The sequence below is a fragment of the Mesoplodon mirus genome, assembly GCF_964341445.2.
Source record: "Mesoplodon mirus genome assembly, chromosome: 2".
NCBI classification, from domain to species: domain Eukaryota; kingdom Metazoa; phylum Chordata; class Mammalia; order Artiodactyla; family Ziphiidae; genus Mesoplodon; species Mesoplodon mirus.
Genome location: NC_138977.1, coordinates 199987735 through 199999112, shown reverse-complemented (window position 1 = coordinate 199999112; position 11378 = coordinate 199987735). Strand labels below are relative to the sequence as shown.

Genomic DNA, 11378 nt, shown 5'->3' with positions numbered 1-11378 from the left:
CTGTCGCCAGGAGGGGACCCCAGGACAAGTGCCCTGGGAAGCTGATCCACAATGGGACTTGGGAAGTGGGGTGGCAGGAAAGAAGCAAAAAGAGGCCTTGTTAGGAAAAGCAGCAGGGCTGGCTCAGGGGGGCCAAAGGGCTCCAAGTTCCCCTCTTGCCTGAGCCCGCCCTTGCCCCCAGTCTTCCTTCATTCCTAAATATTTCAGTCACAAATAAATAGAAATGAACATCACACACAGCAAAAATGACTTTTTTTTTAAAATTGCGGTAGCTTGTGGGTGCTCCTGGGGCGTACACAGAGGAATGGTGCGGTCCTCAGCTCTGGGGGCCGTTCTTATGACCCTCCGGCTGTATGCAGGGGACAGGCCAGGTGCCTGGCTGGGCTGGGACAGTCGTTTACTGGGCTGGCACAGGCTGGGGGGGTCTCCCGCCCACTCTCGGCAGACCCCTCCAGCCCGTTCTGCTCTGACCCCGGCTCCGGGCTCTCCAGGGCGTGCCGGGTGTCAGCCTGCCACAGCTGCACCAGGTCCGTGGGGGTCTTTCCTTCCTGGGGGAAACAAGAGGATATCTAGTCACAGTTCAGAAGTCTGTACAAAGAGGTGCCCTCATCTACGCCAGTGGTTCCCAACTGGGAGCAACTGGCAATGTCTGGAGACATTTTTGGTTATGACACCGGAGGAGGGGATGCTACTGGCATCTTGATTAGAGGCCAGGGATGCTGCTCAAACATCCTATAATGCATGGACAGTCCCCCCACGACAACGAATTATCCCACCCAAAACGTGGGAGGTTGAGAAGCCCTCATTTACACCTTCCCCTTATCTTCCTAACTATCCCATTATCTCCTCAGCCTCTCTTTTTTCTTTCATATAGCTAGCTTTTTTAAAAAAATTGAAGTATAGTTGATGTACAATATTATATAAGTTACAGGTGCACAATACAGTGATTCATAATTTTTAAAGGTTATACTCCACTTAGAGTTATTATAAAATATTGGCTATATTCCGTGTTGTACAATATATCCTTGTAGCTTATATCATACATAACAGTTTGTACCTCTTAATCTCCTACCCCTATATTGCACCCCCCAGCCTTTCTTGAGTCAAGGTCCCCCCTTACCCAATTCTCCTCTCTTTTGTGATTGCTCTGGGCCCCAAAGAAGAGCTTGGATGGGGGGACATAGGCTCCTAAAGGAACTGGAGGGCCACAGGAGCCAACACAGGGTGCTAGGAACAATCGTGCTGACTGAGTGCTTAGCTTCCTTCCGCCTCTGTCCCTCCACGATTTTGGCCTCCCTGAGCCTGGACATTAGGACTGCCTGTGGTCTCCTTGGGGGCCTTTGGGAAATCCTCCTCCTGTCCCTCCTGGCTGTTTTCTCCACTAAGATTTTCTGGATGTAGAGAAGCATAGAGAGAGTTGGGAAGCCGGGTGGGCCCCCAATCTCCTGGGGCCCAGAGAAACCCTCCACTGTGAGACTGCCCCAAGGGCAGGCCGGCCGAGTCTTGCTCAGTTCTGTATTTCTTCCAAGTGCCCAGCACAGGGCCTAGGAGAGCAGTGCACACTGTTTACTGAATCAGGAAAGGAGTGAATTTACCAGGTTCTTGCTCATCATGTCAGCCCCGTGCAGGAGCAGCAGTTTGATGATTTTGTAGCGATTGAGCCTCACGGCGTCATGCAGGGCGCTGTCCCCTTCCTAGAACCAGTGAGACATTCAGCATGGCCCACGGGGGCATGTGGGAGCCCTCAGGGGGCATAGGGAACCCCCTATGGTGGGGCTGGGCATGAAGGAACCCAGACACTCACTCTGTCTTTGGCATTGATGTCCAGGCCCAGGGATAGAAAGTGTTCCACGATCTCCACGTGCCCCGTCCGGACTGCCACATGCAGGGGGGTGCTCAGCAGCTGGGTTGGGAGGAATCAGGAATTGCTGGCTGAAGGGACCTGGACTGTGATGCCTCTGGGAGGGGGCTGTCTTAACTCTAGCCTAACCCTTCTCCCAAGGAGGGGCAGGGAACGCTGTAATTTCCCATCACCCTATCTGATGATCAGCTCTAAGGCTTTACATGCCACCTCCTCGGGGAAGCCTTCTATGATTCCCCTCTCACGCTCACTCCTCTGCCCTTTTAAAATAATTATAGTAGATGCCATTTATTGAGAAATGACTATGTGATGAGCACAGCAAAATCTTACAAAACATTAGCCTTATGTTGAATAAATAATTAATTTACATAAATTTTCCCATCCAATCTATACAAGAACTCTGCAAGACATTTTATAGATGAGCAACAGAGGCTCAGAGGCTGTCACTTGTTCAAGGTTATATACAAAGGATTGAGTGAATTAAAAATGGTGGATGAATAAATAAGTGAACAGATGAATAAATGAATGGATGGATGGATAGATAGATAGACAGATAGAAGGATGATGAACGATGGCATGGGTGAACAAATCCTGCACCTTTGGGTGGTCCCAAAGCCGCCAAGCTAGTGGATCTCGTCTCCTCCCCTCTCCTCTGCTCTTCCTCCCATCCCCAGATGGTGGTCTCCAAGGGGCTGCAGCTGATGGCAAGGACCCATCCCTGGGCTCTGCAGCCACTCCAGAAACCAGACTAGCTCACTACCCTCCTGCTCTCTGCTTTTCTACCCTCTGCTTCTCTCCCCCCCACCTCTCCGCCCTGCTACCCCAACATCTGTGAGCATTATGGCCTCACCTTATCCCTCACATTGGTGTCTGCTCCCCGGCTTTGCAGAAGCTTCACCACCTCCAAGTGGCCCCCACGGCAGGCCCAATGCATGGCTGTGCAGTCCAGCTAGAAAGGAAGGGTGGAGCCTAATTGCAGAGCTACAGGGAAGAAAGTGCCCTGGGGGAAACGACCCCAGCCAAGAGGGCAGGCAGATATCCAGGGAAGGATAGGGCCACTCCAATGACTGAGCAATGGATGGAGTGGAGACAAAGAACCCTCGGGGTCCATCTTGTCCAAGCCAGGTTTACAGAGGAGGCTCAGGGAGGAGATGGGGCCCCCCCAAGGTCATACAACCTTGGCCTGGCCCCCGAGGCAGCTTGTTTATGTCCCAGTTTGGAGGTTTGCAGGGATAGGGAATCTATGAGTGCTGGACCCACCTCCTGCCCCTCACCCAATACCTGCCCTCTTGCTCACCCGATCCTGGAAGTCCACAGTGACCCCACTCTCTAGAAGCTTCTCCAGGATCTCCATGTGGCCCTCCAGGGAAGCTCGGTGCAGTGCTGTCCGGTGGAACTGTCCCCAGAGAAACTGTCAGGGCCTAAACTCTGGCCCCAGGCCTGAGCCCATCGCCCACCCAAGTTGAGCCCAGGCCTTATCGGAGCCCAATTCTGACCCCTGTGCCCGGTCCCCATATCTTCCATGTTCCGCCAGCTCCTTCATGCTCTATCTGGACCAGCCTTGGAGGCCTCCTATGCACTGGGGACTCTGACCTTCTCACTGCCCCCTAAACACACAAGCTGTTGCCTGTGCCCAAATGCCCATTTTGCCCATACTCCCTGTGAGTGCTTGATGAATTCTTGTAACTCCATGAAGATGCAGCTCAAGTGTCATCGACTTCTTGAAACCTCTAGGCCATAGCTGTCCCAGGGGTCCAGACAACCCTCCACTGTGATAGACAGTCAAAGGCAAGCTGAGTCTTACTTGACTATTTCCCCTGAGTGCCTTGCCCAGGGCCAGGATGGGCAGGTGCACCCTGATTACTGATTCAAGGAGGGAATGAACTTCCTTTCCAATGCAGTCGGCTTTCTGCTTTGGTCTCTTGAAACACTCAGGCCAGAGGGCATATCTTTCCATATTCTAATGATCCAGTTGTGCATCAGTCTCCCAGCTACTGTCAACCCTGGTCTTTTTGGTTTTGTGCTCCTAGCACCTAGCACAACGCGCAGAGGCAGGAGATGCTCAGCTAGACCAAGAGGATTAAAACTCTGGAATCTAAAAAGTGGAAGGGACATGTAGTCTAAGCCTGCAGTAATGCAGGCTGAAGGGGGTGACCATTAATTTGCTCAATCCCAGGATATGGTCTCGAGAGAGCATCCTACAAAGTATGAAAGAGGCAGTTTCAGGGAAAACAAAAAGAAGTATGATGGGTGACGGAAACATTTTGAAAATCGTGGGGATGGGTGCACAACATTATAAATGTAATTAATGCCACTGAGTTGTACACTTAAAATTGATTTGGCATGTCTCATGTTTTATATATATATTTTTAACCTTAAGATAAAAATAATTGTTAAAAGTATGATATACAATGCAACACAAAATATCATATCCAAGCATGTGCTTTAATAGTTTTTTCATTGGATAAATATGTATTGAAGCACTAATATTCTATTTGATCCCCATAACATGCTCTGAGAGGAGAAGCCAGTTTTACGAAGGAGGAAACAGGCACAGGGAGGTGACGGGCCCAGCCACAGGTCCCAGAACTAGGGAATGGTACAGGTGGGATTCGAGTCCAGATCTCCTGGTCTTGGACTCTGTATTGATTCCATTCCATTTTTTCCCCTAAAAATCCAGGTGTTTATTACTCTGGAGTTGGTTCAAGTTGGAAAGGGTCTAAGGATTTAGAAAAACTCCTGTGTGGGGAAGGGGGCATCCCACATCTTCTGAGGGGCCCCCTCCCAAAGGACACCCACGCCTCTTCTCAAAGAATGCACAAGCGGGCGGGGTGCGGGCGTCAGCTCCGAAAGGGAGGCCGGCACAGGTGCAGGGCCCGATGGGAACATCACCTGATCGCAGGTGTCGGGGGAACCCCCGTCCGCCAGGAACTTCTCAATGACCTTCATTTGCCCCTCCACCGCCGCTTTCAGGAATGTCTCCGCGTCCACAGGGCCGGTCTGGAGAGAGCGAATGCAGTCCCTGGGGGCCGCTCCGCTGTGATCTGAGCCATTCCCCCTCCCCTGGCTCCCCCTGCCCACACAGGTGTCCTCCCCAGGACCCTTACGATCTCCTCCGGCTCTGGAGGTGGCTCCTGGGAGGCTGCCAGGGCTTCCCGCTTCTTCTGCTTGCGTTTTTTCCGCAGCTGGATGAGGTTCTGGATCCCACCCACGTCGATGATCTCCCTCCGCAGGTCTAGGGATGTTTTACGCACGCGCTCTTGACCCTGCGTGGGGATAGCCAATCAAGCCCCGCACTGGGGCACAGAATGTGGGGCTTGGGGACCTCTGAGCTATGCTGGAGGTGGAGGACAGGGGGAGCCTCTCAAGGGAGAAAGAATCCAGGTCTAGCTCTGCCGCCTAGGACTAGGTGAAGCCAATGAGACTGAGACACAGATGCACGGGGCGGGGTGGGGTGGGGGGGGCGGGCTTGAGGGGGCTGCCTGGGAGCTGCCCAGCTTCAAGGCTCCACATAGGGTGGGGAGTTGATGAGGAAATCTCAAGGGCAGTTCTTAGCCCAGGCCTCCAGAACAGGGTACGAATTCTCATCTCTCCATGCAACTCTCCCTCTCTCCCTCCATCCGTCCCTCCCTGCCTCTCTCTCTCTCTCTCTCTCTCTCTGGCCATAAAAGTAATACAGAAACATAAAAGCTCTGAAGAGAAAGCCCTTCTCTCCCAGAGGAACTTCTATCAAAGCTCCGTTGATGCCCTTTCAGACATGCATCCTACGGGATCATCCTCCACACAGTGGTCTGGAAACTCTGCTTTTCTCTTATCAGCGTGCAGATGTCTCCTGTCAGCACACACAGCCTCCCCCAGCCCATTAACACCTGCATCATGCCCTGTTGTATGGCTGCCCCAACACTGCCGCTTCCAAAATGAGTCCCGTAGGATCTTGTACACATGCAGATTCTGACTCAGCAGGCGTGGGGAGGAAAACTTCCCCCCTCTTCACTTCTAAGTTCTTTGGCTGGTCTAATAATTAAATTGATGTAAGACTGATTAATAGGAGAAAAACAAATTTAATTTCATATGTATGGTAGTCCATAAAAATATGAGACTCAAAGAAGTGACCAAAGCAGGCAGCTTTTACACATTTTAGACAAAGAAACAATAAATGTGTGCCATACTGAAAAGACAAAGGAGTTTGTTTTTGGAGGAACTAATTAGTGAAGAAACAAGTTTTGTTTATATAGCCTTCTCAGCCCTGAATTCCTGATATCTAGTGATAAGGAAGCTTTCTACTTTCCTGATATAGGGAGGGTAACTTCCCATGGCAGATTTATTTGCTACTTTCAGGGGAACAAAGGAGGGTCAGAGTGTCCTTCTTGCACTGGCTTTTTCTCAGATAACTTTAGTTAAAAATAATCAGTATGGGGCTTCCCTGGTGGCGCAGTGGTTGAGGGTCCGCCTGCCGATGCAGGGGACATGGGTTCGTGCCCCGGTCCGGGAGGATCCCACATGCCGTGGAGCGGCTGGGACCGTGAGCCATGGCTGCTGAGCCTGCGTGTCCGGAGCCTGTGCTCCGCAACGGGAGAGGCCACAGCAGTGAGAGGCCCGTGTACCGCAAAAAGAAAAAAAAATCAGTATGCCAAAGTGGTATATTTGGGGGTGGCATATTCTGCTCTCCTTCACACATATGAGATGGGGCTGAGATGCTGCATCGCTAACATCTCCCGGGGATGCTGAGCTGCTGGAGGAGCACCAGGAGGGGCAAGGCTGTAACTGCCTGTTCTGTCTGCACAGATACTGAGTTCTCCTAGCACTTACCTTAACCTTTTGTAAGGATGGACTCTGAGGCCTGTGGTGCTTCTCATCCTCCAACACCAGCATCTCCATGGGCAGCTTCTGATGGGTGGTTCCTCGGAGTTTCTGGTGAGCCAAGGACAGGACGGGTTCCGGGCCTGCCTGCAGTGCCTGGGGGGCCAGATAGCCTAGCCCACAACAAATTCAAGGACCCCAAGGACTTCCTCCTGTGTGACCTCCCAGCCCGTCATCTGCCCCACTCCTCTCTGGTCCAGAAGGCCCCAGGTCAGAGCCAGGCTCCCCGGCCCCAACCCCAGTTCAAACGCCTGTGTACTGACTGCCCTGGGTCCCCAGCAAAACAGGATTAAGGGCTACTGGAATGAGTTTTCATGAAATTAAACATACTCACTTTTTTCAAGCACTGAGGTTTTGGGGTTTTTTTGGTGTTTAATATTCACTTTGATGAAATACTTGAGATGAGATGATAGTTTTGTTTTTTGTTGTTGTTTTTTAGTGGGCTTACTTGACAATACAAAAATTTGGCAACTCTGTCAGTTACCAACTTCTTTCCCTCAGATTTTACTGATCCGTGAAATCCTAGAGCGTGGAAACTGTTGCTTTCAGGGAACCTGAGGGGTGGGACCCGCAGCTCCCCAGCTCTCAGCTTGATGTGAACTCTAAGTATTAACCTTATTCTCGTTTCAATAATATGGGGGAAACTCTGTCCAAGTCTCCTCCCCACTTGTAGCTCCAACTTGCCTGGACTACTTCCTCATGGCCGCTTCCTCTCTTCTAAAGGAAAGCACTCTTTGTTAAGTGCTGGTGCCCCTATCTCTGAAGTCCCCATGTACCGGGGACATTTGTCCAGGCTGGAGGGTGCTGAGTCCAGGTGGCAGCTGGGGAGGAATGACCTCCCTTACAGAGCTCTCAGCTGCTTTTGTCGTTCGACACCGAGCTCCGGTGTTATGCTCTTCAAGTGTCAGTTGAGGGCTGATTTTCCAGGTGTTTATTTCGAATGTTCTGTTGTCCACTGGCATCTCCCTTCCATGTCAGGCTTGCATGGTTTGAGGTCTCCCCAGTGCCGGCCTTGCCTGAAATGCTGCATCCTCACCCAGGGACAAGATCACCTAGGGCTTCAGCTACTACTGCATGTGGGGCCCTGGCTGGGCTCCTGGGGCATCTAGAGTGGGCTTGGTCTTAATCATCTTGGCATCCCCAGCACCGATGACAAGAGTTAGCACGTAGTAGGTGCTCAGCAAATGTTTGGAGAATAAATGAGTGAATGAGTTCACGGCTGGTGGCAGGCGGGCTCAGCAGCTCTGCACACCTCCGAGTCCTCAGTGATGACCTAGCCCAGTAAGGCCCCCGCAAGAGAGCCTCAGCCCCTGGGCTGGTCTCCAAGACCCTCCTTCCCTACCCACCCCATGAAGAGGGTGCAGGCTGAACAGAGGTTCTCCTCTAAGAATGCTGCTGGGCTGGGGCCTGGTGGGAACAACTGGGGACTCTAACGCCTGCCCACGCCTTACCCAGACTCCATAGCGCCTCGCTTCAGATTTGTCTCTGTAGGTTGGCATACAGTAGGTGCTCAAGAAATGTTTATTGAATTGGGTGTTTGTCGGTGAAACACAACCCAACAAAACTTCCACCTTACTTCATAGATGGCTGCACAGAGGAAATGAGAGAATGCCTGTCCAATGCGTAGCACGGTGCCCGGCATGTAGGAGGCACCAGTGGTGAAGCTGGCTCTGTGGGCACCTGGGGCCCTGAAAGCCCTGCTGCTATATTTGTTGGATGAATGAATGGATGAGGACTGCTCCGTGTCCCCTTGCTGAAGGTCTCTGTGTCCAGTGGCGGCACTCCAGAAATGGCTCAGCAACATGACTCACCTGCCTGGCCCTGGTGCACTTGCCCTGGGGGAATGAGAAATGGCATTCCTGGAGATCCAGGGATGCCCTGGCGGGGACTCAGCAGGCTCCGTCCAGGTCCTTCCCAGCCAAACCTCTCCTCCCTTCCCTAGTCCTCATCTCTTCTTCCACCAGAGTCCTGACCCTTCCCTCTTCCTCACCTCCATTCAGTCATTCTTCCTTTTTAGAATGGAGTCTACATCTACACTGATTTATCTCTTCCCTCCCATTCCTGTTAGGGCCAGTCTTTCCCCCTCCAAGTCCTTCTCAGGGCTGTCAGAGCTGCCTTCCCAAAACAGGTCAGGTGGCACCACTATGCCTCACTCAACAACATGCAGTGGCTCCCCACTGCCCACAGAGTATCTTTGAGTATCTTCTAAGTATCTTCTAAGTATCTTTCATGTGGTCCTCACTGTCTGGTTTGTGCCCTGTCTCCTTTCCCAGCCTCAGCCCCTCCTGCCAGACTTCCTCCTGACAATCATGCATCCACTCACCCCAACGACAGGCGCCTGTTGTTTCCTTAGCCTGGAATACTCTCCCCACTCCTGACCTCCATCCTTCAAGGGCCATCCTTGAAGGCCTGGCTCAAATGCCCTCCTGTCTACAGAGAAGTCCTCGAGGGCCCACGGTCGGCATGCCTCACCCGCCCTTTGTGCTCCTTCACTTCTGAGTTACACCTCTATTTCACCCTTTTCCACTCTGCCTTGTTTCTTAGTTGACCGTGCACCTGACAGATGTCAGCTAAAATGAACACAGAGCTGGTAAAGAGGAGGCGGGGGCTGACCTTCCTGAGCCTCTCATTCCTCCCAGCACTGGGCTCTTGGAAGAGTAGACTCTAGGTCAAGTATTCATTTCCATAAAATGAAGAGTAGGACCAGCCCGCACCCTCCTCCCTGACTTCTTTATTCCAGAGAAAATACAATTGCCCAGAGCCCCATGCTCAGACGCCTCCCCGGGCGTGGCTGGCGGTCCTAGAAAACCCATGCTTCCTTTGCCAGCATCCCTTTCTCACTCTGCTCCCCGTCTTTATCCTTCCTCAGGAACCAAACACTGCAAGTTTTCCTGTCCCAGCCTCCCAGCCGGCAGCTGGGGGATCTCAGGGCCCCAATCCGCAGGCAGCATCCCAGCTGTCCTGCTCTGTGCAGCTCAGCCTGTCTCCTCGAGGCCCAGGTGGGTGGACATGGTCTCAGGGAACCCAGCTTGGCTCGCCCACTCCACTGTCTCTCAGTTTGGGGGTTGAAGCCTCCGTCTCCCACTGACAGCAGCCCCCTCTCAGGAGCACCCTTCAGTAGAGCCAGCTGGGCCCCTGGGGACACCTGTCCTCCTTCCTGCCAGGTACGGCAGCCAGGCTCTTCCTTCCCTTGACAGCAGAGCTGGGTCTCCTCAGCACCCTCTTGGGCCCCACACCCCGCCCTACCTCTTTCTCCTCCTCTTGTGCCAGCCGCTCCTCGATGAGCGCCGCGGCCCTCTGCACCTCCTCGGAGCCCGCCATGGCACCACGCGCAACCCGCCCCTGCAGGCTCCGGGGCCCCAGGGGCTTTATATGCCAGGGCTCCCACCCCCGCCCCGCTAGGCGCCTTTGTCATGAGCTCACCGACCCAATTCTCCAGCTGCCTCCCGACCTGTCACCTTCACCCCAGGCAGCCCCAAGGAGCAGGAGGCGGCAGGGACAGTTGCCACCCCCCAAACCCTGGCCTATTGGAGCCGGAGGGCCCAGTGCCCCGGGACCGAGAGCGGGGACTGCGGGAAGGAGCCTGCCCAGCCTCTGTCCTGAGTGCTGAGGCCCAGATGGGCCGGGCAGCCGCTCTGCACAACAGATCGCTGGCTGCTCTTAGCCCTGATGGCAGTGCCACCTGCTGGATGCCTGGAAACCCTGCCCAGCCAGTGCCAGTGAGGGAGCCTAAAGGCCAAATGTGGGGACCCAAGATAAGCCCACATCCGCAGGCCGTCCCGTGAAACGGCCCTGCCTGCTCCGGGGAGGGGCAAGACTCTGCCTCATCTGGGCTGGAGTGCCAGGCGGTGGGTGGCGGTAACAGCAGCCGCCTCCCTCTTTGCCCGCAGCTCACGCAGGCCTTTGCCTCTCTGGGGTCCCACAGTGCCCCCTAGTGAAGCATCGCTGCATTTGGCTGCAAGTCCACTTGTCCCTGACAAACCTCACCCATCAGTCTGTCGTAGGGGGCCTCTGTGGGACTTACGTGGTCTTGTTTCAATGAGCCACTGGAAGGGCTGGAACACAGCGCCAAGCCCCGCTGACGAAGACACCAACTCTGACTGATCATCCTTCCCTCCCCGGTTTCCCAGGCAGGCCACCCTGACCGGTGGTCACTGAGAAAGAAAAATACTCTCAACTGGAGAAGAAGCAGACCTGTACTGCTCAGTTCCACACCTGGAACTGTGGGAGCGAGGCCTGGGTCACCACGACCCAGGTTGAACCTGCCAGTGAACCACAGACACCGCAGCCTTGTGGTTCTGTGACACTCACGTGGCCTGCCCTTAGCTAGACCACCTTATCTAAGGTCCCCCTCTCTGCTTACGTGCACATTTTCCCCTAAGGAAGCACAAGACCCGGCTCCTTCTTCCCTCTGGTTCCCTTGCTGGCAAGCCGACAGGCTCATCATCAAAATTTATCAGAGGTTTTGCTTTCACGTCGCCAAGGGTGCATGCAGCATCTGCAGGACATCCGCACACGTCTCAGTCCTGAGGGCCCGGCTCAGGGGGCTGGAGCCGGAAGCCCGCACCCTCGTGCTGCAGGAGCACAGCAGCAGGTGACTAACGCCGCCTTCCCGGGGGGCTGCCTTCGCTTTCAAAGCGACTTCACACCTGTTATC

The 11378-nt window shown here is 53.8% G+C and overlaps 1 protein-coding gene across 1 annotated transcript; it reads right to left on the bottom strand.

Annotated features, from left to right (window-relative positions):
• Window positions 1-285: 285 nt before the first annotated feature.
• Window positions 286-10151, bottom strand: ANKRD2 (ankyrin repeat domain 2). The gene is given in 11 exon segments (XM_082636513.1): window positions 286-421; window positions 423-548; window positions 1596-1694; window positions 1805-1903; window positions 2712-2810; window positions 3159-3257; window positions 4754-4861; window positions 4969-5127; window positions 6671-6772; window positions 9968-10057; window positions 10059-10151. Coding segments are annotated over 11 exon segments (1083 nt in total). The 5' UTR covers window positions 10137-10151; the 3' UTR covers window positions 286-397.
• Between the last annotated feature and the right edge of the window lie 1227 nt (window positions 10152-11378).